General features: G+C 45.2%; 1 protein-coding gene across 3 annotated transcripts in view; it reads right to left on the bottom strand.

The window, feature by feature from the left end:
- Nucleotides 1-1,576: 1,576 nt before the first annotated feature.
- ENC1 (ectodermal-neural cortex 1) overlaps nucleotides 1,577-16,405 on the bottom strand; it is a 29,874-nt gene continuing 15,045 nt past the window's right edge. For 2 of the 3 annotated variants that reach the window (XM_075527087.1, XM_075527086.1), the window contains exons 2-3: nucleotides 6,506-8,318; nucleotides 1,577-2,776 (exon numbers count right to left, since the gene is read on the bottom strand). In XM_075527087.1, coding sequence (XP_075383202.1) covers nucleotides 6,537-8,306 — 1,770 coding nt within the window. In that variant the 5' untranslated portion in view covers nucleotides 8,307-8,318 and the 3' untranslated portion in view covers nucleotides 1,577-2,776; nucleotides 6,506-6,536. Of the gene's footprint in view, nucleotides 2,777-6,505; nucleotides 8,319-13,142; nucleotides 13,412-16,405 lie in introns of those variants that run through there. The other variant, XM_075527085.1, reaches the window with a different exon arrangement.

The raw sequence follows: 16,405 nt of genomic DNA, 5'->3' as shown, positions 1-16,405 counted from the left end.
ACTGGAATGGTCAAGTAGCTAGCCAGGATTCCCACATCAATTCAAAGAGCAAAAGCCTAGCGTATTCCCTGCAGAGCCAGAGGCCCACCCTGACTTCAGCTTCCTTCAGCCTACACACAGGAATTAATCGAGGACTTGAAAGCAGACCACAACTTTGGAAACAGCTGCAGAAAATCCATCCCACTTTTGGAAGCTGCATGGCGCTACAAAACAGATTTCATAAGCTAAGTGGTTAGATGCAGTGCAGCTTCACGGCTGGACTCTAATCAGCTTCACAGAGAAAACAGGTCTCGAACCTATATGCCCTTATTCAAACAAGGGGGACCTTGTTCTTCACTTCCTTGTACCTCGTGCAGTCACTAGCGCCTGGGGAGAGGTCATGCAAAGCACAGGGAGTCTGATTTTATGGCTCCCTTTGCACTCCTGGGAGTAATCCACAAGATGAAAGGCAACAGCAATCCAAGGCTGTTTGCTTCAACAGGGCAACCTGTGCAAGTGCAGGGATACGGAAAGGAGACCTACCCTACCTAAGACGTTTTCCTATTGCTTAAAAGCCATATAAGAGAAAAGAACCAATGCGGCGGGGGCGGGGGGGGGGGGGGAGGGGGAGAAGCTATGGGTTTAAAAACTTCTTTAATCTATCATTTCAAGAAATCAGTTTAACCAGAGGAACTATAACTGTTCACATCTAGCTAGGCCTCACCCTTTAAAAAACTGCTAATGCCTTTGCTAATTAATCAGTGTTCTCTCAGTATTCACAGAACTCCATATACTCTATTTCTGAAATGTAAGGTTCTACTCCAAACACCAAGTCAAATGCAAGGCAGCACAGAGAAACTTCCAGTGACCAGTGTAAAAACTTTCAGATGACAAAGCTTTCACAAACACAGCTACATCACTGTCACACAGAGAAAGGCAAGCATCACCAATGTGACTATTTTTGTTTTGCATGCACGCATGCAGCTGTTTATTTATACTGCCGCACACACCAACCATGGCTGAATGTGCCAGTTAAGTTGGGCTCCAGAAACACTTAGGAAAAAACACAATACAATACATGCTTCATGACAGGATCTGGCAAAGAAAGCACCTGTGAAACATAAGCTTCTGAAATCCAGAAGAAAAAGAGTAGCTTCATCTCTGTCTCAAGACCAGACTCATAAGAAACAAATTTATTTTAAAAAAAAAAAAAAAAATCAAAGTTCAGTTTATCAGGATTGTATCTGACGCTTCTGAGCAACCAAGTGTTTAAAGACACACCTGACTAAGGAAAATAAAAAGCAGCACAGTTTGAGGGCTATTTTTAAGATTAAGAGGTTTGAAATTCATTTTCTATCCCCATAAGAATTTTGCTAAAGCACTTGGGTCTTTGACACCTGGCCACTCAGATGATCATCTGAAATCCAGATGGATGAGGCAATCCAGTCAGTGCAAAATTGCTGCTCTTCTTTTTTCTTTCTCTTTTTTTTTTTTAACACTTCATCAGTAACCTATCTTGAGGTTTTTTGTTTTTATTCTTGATCACCATACTCCACTCATTCAGGTCAATGCGGCTATATTGTAGGTACCCCCCCAACCCAATAAATAAATAAATAACTTTGGACAATGACTTCATCTGGGCTTGGTATCCAGAAGCTCTTCCACAGTATTTGCGTTGCAATCAGGAAGCTGCACAAAGAGAGAGCTGCAAGAGATTTTGGCTATTTCCAGATTAGAAATTGAAAGGCATGACCAACAAATGAAATGTAGCAAGGACACCATCTACAAGACACACCACATGCAACCTGGGGAGCTGGTGGCCTGAGAAAGTGACCTCCATGGCTTCTTCCTTTAGTACATGTGTAATTTAAGATCCTGCCTTGTAATCCTTCCATTTCTGACTGGGAAGCCACCCGTCCCTCCCACCTCCAACTGTTACCCAACAGTTTTCTTTCTTTGTGCAGCAGAGCAAGTCAGCGATCACAAAATGTGCAAAACATACAACAATTCACACAAGCCCTTGCAACATGAAGACAATTGCAGGCATTGTTTCAGCATGCAAGCACTGAACAATAAATAACTATATCTACAACAAGTAATGTAACAGGAATGGGACAGTTTGAATTACTTATAAATACAGGGAGGAAAGGGAACAAGGAGCATTTGGGGGATGTCATTCATTCCCCACTGTTGCAAAAACATTTCACCACTGGACTGCTCCTTATCAAGCAGAAGGTCACTCACTGCACACAGGATAATGCAACGCAGGATCCAAGAGATGCTGTGGGCACTGCCCACAGACAAGCACGCTCCGCTTAGCAGAGTTCAGCAGCAATACTGCTGTATCTTCATTCACAGTGGCATCTCGCTGTTTCAAACCTGGCCTGCTTCCCCTGCAGCTGGCGCTGGAACTTCAAACCACCACAAAGAGAGGTGACAACCATTTCAAATTTCACATACGAACAGCGGAGTCCATGGAAATTGAGTGCTGTGTGCTGCACAGCTCAGAGAAGTTCTGTCTCTTCTTTTTCTCCTTTGAAGGACTGATTAATATTGCCATTAATCCGCAATTACTAGCACAAGGACCAGATCATAGGTTCATCCATTCATATTTAAACCATGTGCTGAAGCACTGAAGACAGGTTTTTTTCTTCCCATTCCTTCATGTCTAGGTTAGGTAATTTACAAGGTGCAGATGATCTTCTTCAAATGCAAGAGATGCTGAACAATTTTTCTTCATTAAAACCGTTTCTCCAGATCTGAGGTTCCAATTCTCTTCTCCAAACAAAGGAGTAAACTAAAAGCGGGGGGGGGGGGGGGGGGGGGAGAAGAGAGAAAAGACTTAAAGGGGTTTGCTTTGCTGAGACAATGAACGTACCATAAGGTTTTTGTTAGATGTCAAAGAAAAATCTAAAAGCTATGCTCAGGATACAATCCAGTTGATGGGCTTTCCCACCCCACCACCACCTCAGTGTTTCTGTGCGATAGCCAACTACTGATAAATAAGCCAGCCAAGAACATAATTATTTAGGGCCAGATTGTGCCTTTATTATTCTACTAGCCTTACTCTGCAAACCATCCTCTTGACCCCAGAAAGACTGTTCAATTTTTTGGCTATAAATTCAGTCATTTGAAACCTAAATCAAACTGGCCCAATACGGTTCAACATGACGGGCTCTGCATCCTGCATGTTTCAACATTTCTATGTTCCCCCAAAATCTTAAAGTTTTGTGGATTTGTTTTAAGCAAGCATAACCTTGTGCGGCTTCTCTTCCTCAAAAGCCCACATGAACACTTGGTGCAAAGAGTTTTTTCTACTCCCAGGCCAAGGCAAACCTGCTTGGAGTAAAGCACAAGGGGAAGTGAAGGTGTCTCACCCCAATGCCTCTGTTCACCATGAAGAATTCTGAATTGAATTTATTCACAATATAGAAAGGGACATATAATCCCCTTACTTAAAACATATCTGCTATTCATTAGAGCAGAAGTCTGCCTCATTTCTTTTCACACATCAATTCACCATGCATCAATAATTCCATCCTAGAGTCCTTTATAAAAATTGATTATTCAATGAGAAATTCAGCCTTTGGATACTGAGATTGTGCTTTGCTTTTTCACTATGAAGCTGTATTAAAATGCCAGTTTCCAAACCATCATCAGCTCATCGCAGTCATTTCTGACAGCACTGCTAGAATTTTAGGAGGCAAATCCTACATCATTACAATGCAAAGGAACTTCAGTGAGCTCACAGTTCATTTGAACATACCGCATCTCTCTCAAGCTGTGATGTCTAAGAACAACAGGGAACACTCACAGGAAACACCACAGCCTACATAACAGCCCAGAGCATCAAGCCTCTTTGCAACTGTGGGCTTGAAACATACTATCTTCATTACGTCTAAGAAAAGGTCTCTGCACTTAGTGTTGATTAGTCTTTTCTAGCCATTCTTCAGCGTAGCATGCCATTCTTCCCACTGAAACACATTATCAACACTGAAGGCAAAACAATGTTCCCTGTCATGGGATGAACTTTAAAAAAAATTATAAACAATTCCAAAATGGAGGAAAAAAGAAAAGTTTGAGGAACGGGACAAAGCAGACTGAAGTTGTCCTAAAAGCTGGGGGCCACACAGCACCATGAAAATAGAGGGTAATCAGAAGTAATTTCCTTTTTGTTCCTCCTACCCACTGACAAAGCAGCAGGAGTCAGTAGAAAAAAAAACCCCTACTTGCCAGATGAGCACACAGCATTGGAGATATTTCAGTCTATGGCTATGTTCAGCTAGTTATCTTGTGTGTTAGTTAAGCCAGTTATCTTGTGTGTTAGTTAAGCTAAAATAATAGCTCTTAACAAGATACTGCAGAGCAAAGGAAAGCTTTTTGCACCGTTATATTCTGAGGACTCTTTTTCAAAATAAAACACTCCCTCTCAAGTACTGTAAACTTCAGAACAATTAAGTCAGTCTCAGAAGACTGTCAATTGACATAAGTCAATATTTTTCTTGGCACAGACCTGAGTCCAGGCATTCAGTACTGCTGCTCTGATAACACTGAGAACTGCTGAAAGTCAGTAATAATAGAAATTAACTGAAGATGTCAAGACATTGTTCCCAGCTAGGAAGGAAGCCACTGCACAGAAATCAGGGCTTCCATCTGCTGGCTGTCAGGGGGTGTGATTACTCTAGCACCCAGGATCTGGTTAAGTCTCAGGGCTTTGCCCTGCTTTCCCAAGAGTAAGTCTGGGAAAAACAAAGCAAGGAGAGGAGAGAGGGCAGTGTCTCCAAGACAAACAACCACCTGAGACAAGAGCAGCTGACAGCACAGCACAGCCCAATTTCACACTAGATTTCCACACTGACCTGCTGCTTTGCACGGGCCCAGCCTCATATTCTTTACTCAAAGCCCCCAGCTGGCTGAAAGACAACTACAAGATGAATCCTCAGCATACCACAGAGAAAGGAATTTCATGACTACCCTACATTTCTAGGTATATACTTCTATCTACTCTGCTTCAAAGACATTTGGGTTTCCTGTTTACTGCAACAGTCAGGCAAATGTCTTCAGATGCAAAAGACACCAGAAAAAAAACAAAACATGATCTGTCCCAAACAGAAGAACCTAGGGAAGTCTTTATACACAAGCTGTTCTTCCTATTTTCTGGAGAACCTCCATCAGTCTGGACTTCTAGGTAATGTAGATGCAAAGGCAGACCTCGTTTAATTACTGCAACTGTACTTATTTGCCTTGTTCCTTCTAACCTGCCCACCTTCATGGTTACACTGTTCAAATCCAAAAAGAAACTACCACTCACAAGGCATGGATTATTTAGGATTAAGCATGCCACTATATTTGTTTGGTTGGCTGGTGGTAACTGTGATTCTGTACTGAGGTCTCAAGGGGAGAGTGGAAGAAAAGAGCAACACAACACTAAGGGGAGTCTGCCAGATTTGTTGCAAAATACACAGATTAATAGTTCTGGAAAATGTCTGTGATTTATTTTAAGTGATGTAACTCTAGAAAAGATAAAAATAAGGAAAAACTAGTAATAGTTGAAGTAACAGTTAGTAGTAAGCATGAAAAAACAGATTTGAAAAATAATAGGTGTAGGTACCCAGATTTTTTTAGTGGGGTTTTTTCATGAACCTTTTCTCCCCTCCTCCTAAAAATCAGAAATTCACAACAACCAAAACAAGCAAGGCCAAATTCAGACTTGCTTGTGAGAAGATACAATGCTGAAGTTGCACCTGGTAAGAGCTTGGCCCATTATATATAATTAAATTGTTTTGGAACAGTGTGTGCTATAGACTGGTAATTATTTCAGCCAGTAATATTAATTACATGCCGTCCCGACACTGTATCTAGCCCAACATATATGACCATATTGAAAAATCTGTATTTTAAAGTATATCAATGGAGCAAATGCAACCCTAGTCCATATAGGTGCAACCATGCTGTCTAGATGAGATGGAAAGTTAGGCCTGAAGTGCCTGTAAAACACCTTTCATAAGATAGCAAGTTTTCCCCAAAGGCTGTCTACATGGAGAAAGCATGCTGTCTGCCTGGAAATTCAAGTGAATTCACTATCAGGCTTCAGATCAGAATTTACAGTATCTTTTTTGGGCACTGTTACTGGATATACAGAGTGACCTGGTCTCTGTCATCAGGAAAACGGCACTGAATCCTTGTTTAGCATGCATTTAGTACCTAAATGCAGAGCAGGATTAGATTTCCAAATTATCTGCGCTTCCACACAAGTAAAGGACTGCACAAAAGTAACACTTTCAACATTGAAATGATGCAGGAAAAGGCCCTGTAAAGAGAAGTGGCTGCAAGATAGGTGCAAACTACTTCCAGCATCTGGCTTTGTCACAGACATGGTGCCTGCCTTACAACAACCCATGAATATATGTTCTCAGTTGCTTCAGCTGTAAAATTGAATTGAATATACTCACCCTCCTCAGAGCTGCTGCTGAAAACCTTTGTGAAAAGCATTATTACAGTGGAATTCAAAGGTGCTATTTCTTACCTGATAATTTGTAATTGCAACATACACACAATTATGAGGGGAGGTGCTTCCATGTGCTGACAAATGCCGTGGGAATTAATGAATAGGGCACAGTTGTTATGCTGTTCCATACGTCTAATGTGGGATCATAGCAGTCCAACGTTTTGCACCTCTGAATGCCAAAGTAGCCTCCAACCACATACAATTTGTTTCCAGATGCCACTGCGTGGCAGCTCATTCGCTTAGCTGTCACATCTCCCACCTTAGTCCACTGGTATGTCTCACTGTTGAATTTATAAGCGGAGCACGCAGAGAATTCGGTATCTCCGCCCATAATAAAAATCTGGTTACCCAGAACAGCTGCAGCTGTGTAGCGCCAGGGCTGGGGGCAGGTGGCTGGTACTGTCCATCTGTTTTCACACTGATCATAGCACTGAACTTTGGGCAGCTTGTCATGGCTAACGCTAGTACCTCCAAAAGCAAACAGCTTAAGCTTTGCGCTAACTACAGCTGCATTGCTTACTCCCTCTCGTAGTGGGGCAACCATTGTCCATTTGTTGGTCACGGGGTCATATTGTTCTACTTGCTTTAAGGATACTGAAGGGGAAGCTGGAAGGCAACCAGTTGCTGCGGTATGTCCTCCTACTACATACAAACAATGCTTAAGTTCAGCAGAGCCATGACCAAACCTAGCTACCAGCATGGGAGCAGCCTTCGACCACTCCTCGTGAAGGGTGTCATACACCCACACGTCTTTGGAGACTCCGTTTTCCGACCCTCGTCCCCCAGTGATATACACTTTGCAGCCTATGGCACAAGCGCTGAACTCTTTCCGTGGACTTGGTATGTCGGCCTTTGGAATTATCTCCTTTGCTTTTTGGTCCACCAGGTACAGCTTGTCACACATAAAGGTTTGGCCACCCAAAAGAAAAAGTGAATGGCCAGTTTTACGGGGTCTGGCACACAAACTAGTGACCACTCCATCATTCTGTAAGATCTTTAACTTGCATCTTATCGATTCTTCTACAATCTCTTTGCTTTTCCTTTGCTTGGTGATAAGTTCTTCCATGGCCACATTCTCCATAAGGTATATGGCTGGCAAGAGGGCCAGTCTCACAGTCTGCAATAGCTCGGGCAGATAACAGTGACGCTTACTAAGGTCATAGTTGACCCAGTTGATAGCCGATTCATATACCAGCCTTTCATCTTCAGTTTCTAATTCCTCACTGGAAAGGAGCTGCACTACTATGTCTTTCGGCAGCTGGAGGAAGTCTTCACTTTTACTGATACTCTGGAAGTTGCTCAGGCACATCCTCCAAGAGAGTTCGTACAGCTTAGTGCACTGGTGAGCATCTGACAGCAGCAGCATGCCAAGACAGTTGGTGGGATGAAGGTTTTTCTCCAGAAATTCTGCACAAGCATCCCGAATGTCCTGAAACTCCAGCATGTCACCAGCCTCCAGCAGTGACTCCGCGTTCTCCTCGTTGATGATAACCCTGGAAGAATATGCATAGTCCAGAAGAAGCTCCAAGACTTCTGGGTGAATCGAATTATGAAAGTTGACTTCACTGTCCTGGCTCTCCTTCAGTCCTCCGCTGAACATTGCTTCGAAATAGCGGCTACAAGCAGCTAGAACGGCTCTGTGGCAGGGGAATGACCTGTTCCCAGCATGGAGAAGTACATCTGTGAAGAGACGCTGCTGACGCAGAAGGTTCAGGTGAGTAAGGACACTATCAGCATAGGACGACTTGTGGAACAAGTATATGTTTATGGAGCCAGTACTGGCCCTAGATTTGCGATTTTCATGCATGCTGACTGACATTTTCTTTCACACCTATAAACAAAGAAAAAAATTAGTAAGATTAGTGAGACAGTTAAATTCTTTATTAGTTTTACATACCAAAAAGTGTATCTATTATTCACTATGAGATGGGGAAAAAAGCCTTAATTTATAGATGAGTGGACAGAGAATTGCATCTACCTTTGGCATGTGTTTATTTTTTTGTAAGATGAGTTTCATAAATGACACTCTAAATTTGTTGCCCAAGAGCAGGTTTATCTTGGGAAACCTGATCTCCAACTTTCATAGCAATACAGTAAGCAAGTAAGTCGGAGGAGAAAGAAAAGGAACCAGGACTGATTTTCTCACCCTTCCCCAACCTAGGCCAGCTGATTCATTACATATGTACACATGCACATGCTTGAAACATTCTCCTGTGCTGAATCATAGCAGGAAGAGCTACCACACAGAATACCTAAGGAATGTCAAAAGCTGCATGGGGAACAAAAACCTACTAATCCCATTAGGAAGCTTCCCTTTGGTATAATGATTCCATATGCAACAGCAGAGAATGAAAAAAGGTAACTTCAAAATAAAAACCTAGCAACTATCATAAATTTATACTTGCGAAACCTTTAAAAAAATATGATGAGTGAATTTTAGAGATTACATCTTGAACTCTGCCAGCGGCCGCCTGTTATAGTGATACAGCATATACATGGGCAGAGTCAGCAGAAAAATGTGTTTTGACTATCAACTGAAGTCACCGAGGCATCGCCTCTGAAGCTACCTCGAGAGTCAGGTACTCAGAGTACAAGGCATTGGTTCATTCTGAGGTTTGGAGTACACATACAACACAAGACACATCCTATCCTACCCTATTCCTAGCAAACAGAATGCTGTTCGGTCCCTGTTTGAAGGTGAATGCTACTGTTACCTGACATGACATGCAGGTCTATGTATGATTACAGCAGCAAGTTTCCAGTTTTAATTAAGAGTCAAGCCAAAACAGTATGGAGTATAGGGAAAAGGAGGAATATTGGCAGTCATATAAAGCTAATGGCCAAGAAGCCACAGTGCAAGTAATAGGAGACGAAGCATACAGGGCCCAGTACAAGCTGTGGCTGTGACCGCTACTGTAATAATCTCACTTCTCTCTCTCCAAACTGCAGAGGAAGCTTGGAGAAAGAAGAGAACCAAACTTCCCTAATTACTGATATTCACATGCCCGGAGTCCCTTTTACTGCACCTTCAAATAAGTAACAGGGCAAAAGCCTACATGGGAAGCACCCAATGCTCAAAGTCAGAGCACGACCTGGGGCCACTTGTGCAGGTTTTTAATGTGGATATACTTCCCTCTCTCACAGACTCAAACATTTTCATATTACTAAGCATGTTTAAGCAGTACAGAACTGTACAACTCTATTCCCACATTTCATGTTTCAAGATGACACAGAGCTTTACGAGCCTCAAAAAAAAATTTTTTTTAAATACATACATGTATTTTTCTAGATTCATATGACCAGAACCTTCAACAAAATCAAAACCATATATTATTAGTTTGGGCAGCGGACTCCATTTCGGAACAACTGATTTGTGCATGTGGAATATACAACACCTGCAGATTAACCGCAGCATAGCCAGTACCATCCAGCTCGCTAGCTGTGCTAACATACAGAATAATTGATTTGTCACATCAAACGGCAAGTTTGTGATACACATTCCCCTTCAGTCCCAGCAAAAAAGCCCCTCAAACCAACATCAATTAAGGAACAAAGAGACACCTTACTGCAAAAGTACTGTAGCCCGTTTCCTTTAATCTGGAACATGACTTCCTGATGAAATTTAACTGGGATTGAAAAGAACAAGCAACACAGCTCAATATACAATGCTCAATCCAAAATCCTCCAAAACAGAGAGGAATCCTTCCCATCAGAGCCACACGGCAGAGTATCTGTCTCACTCTACCATACAAAAGTTTGGAAAGTTATTTTACCAATGCTCCCTAGGCCAACCTGTTAAATGCACTAAGCACAGAACAACTTAAGGAGGCTGGTACATCTTCACACCACATATCCTTTTACAAGGAAAATTAAACTACCTTTAATGCAATGGTATTGTCTGGCAAATACTCAGATGGCATTCAAGGATCCTGAGCACTAATCTCAGACTAAAATTACCCACTTAATCTATAGCCAAAAAGATTATAGTGACCATATACAGGTTGAAACCTGCTGGAACTAAGGGATTACAGAAAGGGTCATGGCTTGAAATACTACTACATAAACAGTTTGGAGATGCAGATGGGAAGATGAACCCTTTACTGGCAAAGCACCCCCTGCAAAATTTTAAAACTTTCCAGGCACTTTACCATTTTAAATGCTATTATGATGGCAGCGCAAAGCATTCACTGGATCTCTACAGATTGGCTTTCCTCACACTGAGGACCTACTCCTGCAAGGTTTCCTTGCCAGGGAGCAGGACAGGAGCTAAACACCCACTGATCAGAGACAATAGAGTCACCAGGATATGAAGATGTTCATTGCCCCCCTGCTCTCCACCCCAGTTAAGTGAATGTGTAGACACCACAGTCTAGACATGTCAGGATCCCTATGGAAACACAGTTCCTTCCCCTCCCCCCCCCCCCCCCCATAGGGGGAATTCAGAGTATACTGAAAATTCTCTTTTATCATCCACACAGAGTTCAGAAACAGGGCAGGTAAAGTTCACGTCGGAGGCTGCAAACATGGGCATTCAGATCTTTCAGTGGGCTCTGTACTCCTGTGAGTGCCACTTGCTCAGCATCATTCAGAATGAGCCCATAACCACAACAAAATAGAGGCAAACATAAAAACCCCACCCTGCAATTCTGTGTACATTGGAGGCTAGTGAGTTACAGACCATATGCAGAGGGGAGGAACAGATCACAGCGTGTTACCCAAGCCCACCCACAGCCATAGTAAAGAACACCGCTGTAAAAAAAAAAAGTTCAAGAGCCACTCTCAAACAGCTACTGAATAAGGCACTCGGCATTTCACCCCACTAAAACAGAAGACTTGGAGCTTTCAGTGAGGAATGCCATTTCTTACAAAGCACTTGCAGATTTCACATATGCTGGTCTTTAACTGTTCTAGTAACATTGCCTTTATCACCACAATGTCATCTATTGAGAAGAATTCAAAGTATGCCAATTTAAGATAACCTAACATATTTCCCCAAACAGAACAAAGGTATATATCTATACATATCTTTTTCCTCCGCTGTGGTTGCTGAGATGAGTTCACACATGGACTAGTTGAATGAACACCCTTACAAGCTCTTATCATAATTTACTAACAAGCAGTGTTTCTGTAAACATGTCCTTTTGCAGTTTCTGACAATTAGCTCCGTCCAGAATCTTACAAGATTATTAAGATGTATAAATGACATCTCCGATTTCTGTTTGGTGTTGGAAATTATGCAAGCCTCAAATACTTCAGCAGAGGTAATTTATAGTCAGTGAGCAAATGTTCATCTTGAATAATATGAGTCAACTCCCTTCAGGCATTTTTTCCTTAGAAATAATAATATTTGTATGTAAAAGACAAGAAGTGGTCAGTAAATTACAGATATAGATTTTATCGAGGAACAGAGGTTGAACCAAGACTTTGATTTATAATTACACTTCAACAGGCTACTTGTCACAGCAGCCCAGTAGTAAACACTACTTTAAGACTAAACAACAGACTCCCTGCCCTACTTCTTACCATCGCTGCAGCATGCAGGTCTCAGCCTAAATCAAATGAAAAATTAAGTATTTTCAAATTAGTGACACATCTGAGCCTGATGTAGACTCATTTTAATACGACTGTGCAATTACATGGTGGTAATTACGTTTTTGTTTAGAATCAGTGAAACAGCTGAAGGAAAGGAAATCTGCTGACCATCCCATCGATTTAACTAACACCGCTTTCAATTGCTAGATCTGCAGCGATACTATCAGTTTTGCAGAGCCGAATCCTGACCCTAGCTAAAGTCCTCTAGCACAAACTCAGTGGCTTCCTAGGACCTGCAGCGAAATGGAAAGCAGAACAAGCTGCTCCTGCTAGGAATGCACTACTGCTCACCACATGCAGACAAAGAAACCCAACTCTAAATTCCCCCCAGTTCACTCCATCATAACGCCTAAACAACTCCGTCTCTGGAAAGAAACTTGCTGGGTTTCTTCCCAACCTGATAAAGAAACAACATGAGGAGTTAAAATGCATTTGGTTTCCTTTACAGAGCAATAACCACGTGCAAAAGTGTTTGTACCAGCGCAGGGAGAGCAGCGTCGCAGGCAGCTCCCGGAGCAGCGAGGCGCTCCCTCATTCCCCTGCCCTGCCTCACGCCCGCCGAGGGATGCTCCGGCCCTCCCAGGGCCCCGAGCAGGAAGCCAAAGCCCACTGGGGAGGCTAGCAGCCTTCCTAACAGGAGCCGGCACTTTCCGAGGACAACCGCATACCGGAGACACTTGGAACAGCTACCGCGGATGTCTACCCACCGGCCGCCCAGCGCCCCGCTGCCTGCAGAAGGGGCGACGGTCCCTGGCGGTCCGGGCAAAGCGGAGGAGGGCCGGGCTCCGGCTATGCCGGGGACCGGCAGGGCAGCCCGGCTCCAGCCGGAGCGGCACCGCAACGCCCCGCGGGCGCGGACTTAGCCGCGCTGCAGGCAGCGCAGACCCATGCAGCGCCTGCCCCGAGCATGCGGCAGCTCTGCCGCCCAGCTTGGGCCCCGCCGCCCGACTGGCCGCCGTGCGCACGGCAAGCGGGGCCGCCCCGCTTGCCCCGCGGACCCGCGCTGCCCACCCGCCTCCCCATCGCGGCCGGCGCTGCAACAGGTCGGCGGGTACCGACTTACAGCAGCGGCTCCCGGGCGAGCGCGGACGTCCGTGTGCCTCCGCGGGCGGCGCACCGCCGCGCATGGGAGGGGAACGCGGCTGCCGGCTCGGCGCGGCGGTCCCGTGGAGCGGCGGCCGGGCGGGCTACGCTACCGGGAGCCGCGCAGCGCCGGGCGGAGGTGGTGCCGCTGGCGGGAGGCGGGTTGCGGAAGGAGGGCGGGAGGTAGGAAAGAGGGACGGAAGAAAAGGAAGAAGGCGGCGGCGGCTGCTGCTGCTGGCACCGCCGGCCGCAGCTCTGCCCCGGCGGCGGCGCGGAGAAGGGGTATATGGGCTGGGGGGCGGGGGGAGCCTTTATGCAAAGCGGGTGAGTGACAGGCGGGGGAGGGACGGGAGGACGCGGGCAGTGCTCTCACATGGGTTGCCGTCCCGGCCGGGGGCAGGGAGGCTGCGAAGGTGCCCCGCGCCGCCCCGCCGTGGGCTGCAGGACGGCCTCCCCTGCCCGCCGGCCCCGCAGGGCCGAGCCGAGCCGGGGCGGTGCGGTGCGGTGCGGTGCGGCGCGGCGGCTCCGCGGGGTTAGCCGGGCAGTCTCCCGCTGTGCGAGGGAGCGCCGAGCTGCGCGCTCCCGGTGTCTGCACTCCGCGCCGTAAGGCGAGCGCTGCCGGCGGGCCGGCACTCCGCGGGGCGAGGTGGGTGTTCCGCGGGGGACACCGGGCTGCCGACGCCCGCGGCGCTCGGAGTGAATGGAGGGTGCGCTCCGCTTTGCAGACGCCGAAATAACTGCACGGGGGGGAAGAGCCGCGCGGAGGGAGCCCGGGGAGGAGCCGGGCAAAGCAGCTGCTGGGGAGCCCCTCCGCAGCGCCCCGAGGAGCGCCCGGGAGGGCCCGAGGGAGCCCGGGGCCCCGGGCATCGCGGGGGGCCGAGCACGGCTCCCGGGCGCTGCTCCTCCCCGGGGCCGCGGGGCGCTGCCAGCAGCGCCGCGGGGCTGCAGCGCACCACGCTTTCATTGCGCTCTCAAGAGGCCTTCACAGAGCTACCGCTTCATAGCTGCACGCTGGAGTGCTACAGCAGCACAAAGCTAAGCCTGGCTTTAATTATTTGCCAATTAACAAAGTATGCGAAAAACGCTCTTGTGCGAAACGCCGATTTAAAAAATAAACATCTAGACATAACAGCAGTGTTTACGTAATGGTATTGTGCAGCTCTCTACAAGAAAAGTACAGGATACCATACTAAACATTGTACGTATGGCTGATTTTCCATTTGCTAATACCATTTAAAGCAATGGTACTAGTCTAAAGAGGCTTCAAGGAAGATAAGAACAATTATTTTACTCCCACCACCAGGAAACTCCTAGCTGCATGTAATAGTTTGGAGAATTCATTCATTCCTTATAATGAAATGTCACCCAAATTTCTCCTGTCAAAAAAAAGCCCTGCAAACAATTCAGTAATATGCAGAGGGTTACCTGTATTCCTGTTGCTGGACTCCAGAGTCTGCAGGTAAGCACACAGTCAGCGTACAGCGGGACACATCTGAAATTCCAGAGAGCCTAGTGGCATACACAAGCCTGGAGGGCATGGCTGAACAGGGAAGAGTAATTGATGAAGAGTAATTTGTTTCATAGATTATTTCTTTTTACAATATAGTTCGATTACGAAATGAAGTATTGCAGATTTCAAGGTCTAAAAGTGCTGCACATCTGTGTGTAATAAAGTGTATTTCAAAGCTGTTTAGGTGTGAGGAGCTGTTGGAAATTGTAAAAGACCTTATGCAAGGCATATTCACGGACACCATGGGGCTAATCCAGTGCTCACTGGGGTGATGCAGCTCTAGAGGATTTTGGATTAGACTGTGAATGTTCGAGCTTTGTTGCACATGGCATTGTTCATGTTATGATTCCGGGTTTTTCCTTTCATCATAACAGTTCCCATAAAATGCATTGATCCTGTTTTCTCCCATTTTCCCCCAACAAAACCTGCAGAGATTCCACCCAAGTCCTGTCCCCTTAGAGCTAATTCCATTATGGTGAATCTTCCATAGTCTGGTGTCAGAAAGTCAAATTATATCATCCTATGCAACTAAAAACACAGGGATGCATCACTTCATACAGTGTCAGGACAAACTTCAAACAGGCAGAATTATCACCACGAGTGGAAAACAGAAATGGTAGAATAATGTTACCTAATCTATTGCTCAGCAACATCTGAACTATAAAACTGATTTTGAGCATGGCTATGAGGCCTGGTCAGTGAGAAATGAGGTCTGTAGAGAGGACAACATACAAGGCTTACATGGCTGCCCACAGCACACAGATTTGGGCAATACTCTGCATGAACAGAATGAGGCAATAATCCTGTGAGAGAGTGACCAGATGAAGTACTGATCTTCCTTGTCCTCCATAAAACGAGGAACCTGTTGGAAGTTAATCAGGGCAGAATGATTGGATGAATCTATACATCATCTGTTGGGGAAACAACGACACAGCCAGACAGCCCCTTCTGCGTGCATGTAACTCAGTACATACGCACTGTGTAAAGCAGTGTTACTGGTGGGAGCAGAGAGAAAAAGAGAAGAAAAAGTAACTCCATAGTCCTCTCCCTGTAATTCCACACCTGGAACACTTACAAACCACACCAGCGTTTCTCTTGAACGTGCTAACAGGAGCTCCTCTTTATGCTTAGGTGACAGCGAGCATCCAAAGTGCCTCTGCTCCTTTCTGCACAGGAGTTAAAACTAGGTAGGTCTGGCTGAATACAGCTTAAAACACATTAAGAATAAGAATGCTTGCATGGCTAGCATGGAAAAAACACTCAAGAAATTAACCTGGTCCAAAGCAAATCTTTGGCCTGGTTTATGTTGGTCTAAGAACCAAGGTCACATTTAAACACAGTTCCGGTTGAGCCAGTTTTGTAGATGGGCCAATCTGTATTTTGACACTCCTGAAAACAAAGCTGGCTTAGCCTATCCCAGGACATAGTTTAACATGCCCACTGAACTAGTTTGAACATGTTTCTCCTAGTATTTGTATGCCAGGATAGATAGGATCTTTGAAGTGTTGCTAAATATCATGATTTTATCACAAATCACAAGATAATTGGCCCTTTTCTCAAAGCCCCAGCTTCTAGAGTCATGTGAAATTGATAATCTCTTAGGGTTGGTTTTGTTGTTTGTTCCTTTTAATAAGAAGTCTGAAAAAAATTACTGTGAAATGGAAGTGTGGCCTTCAAAAACAGAAAGCATGTAAAACCCCAAATATTTTCAGTTTTCATCTCTGGAATTGTAA

The sequence above is a fragment of the Mycteria americana genome, chromosome Z, assembly GCF_035582795.1.
Source record: "Mycteria americana isolate JAX WOST 10 ecotype Jacksonville Zoo and Gardens chromosome Z, USCA_MyAme_1.0, whole genome shotgun sequence".
In the NCBI taxonomy this organism is placed as follows: domain Eukaryota; kingdom Metazoa; phylum Chordata; class Aves; order Ciconiiformes; family Ciconiidae; genus Mycteria; species Mycteria americana.
This window is presented reverse-complemented; position numbering and strand designations above follow the sequence as displayed.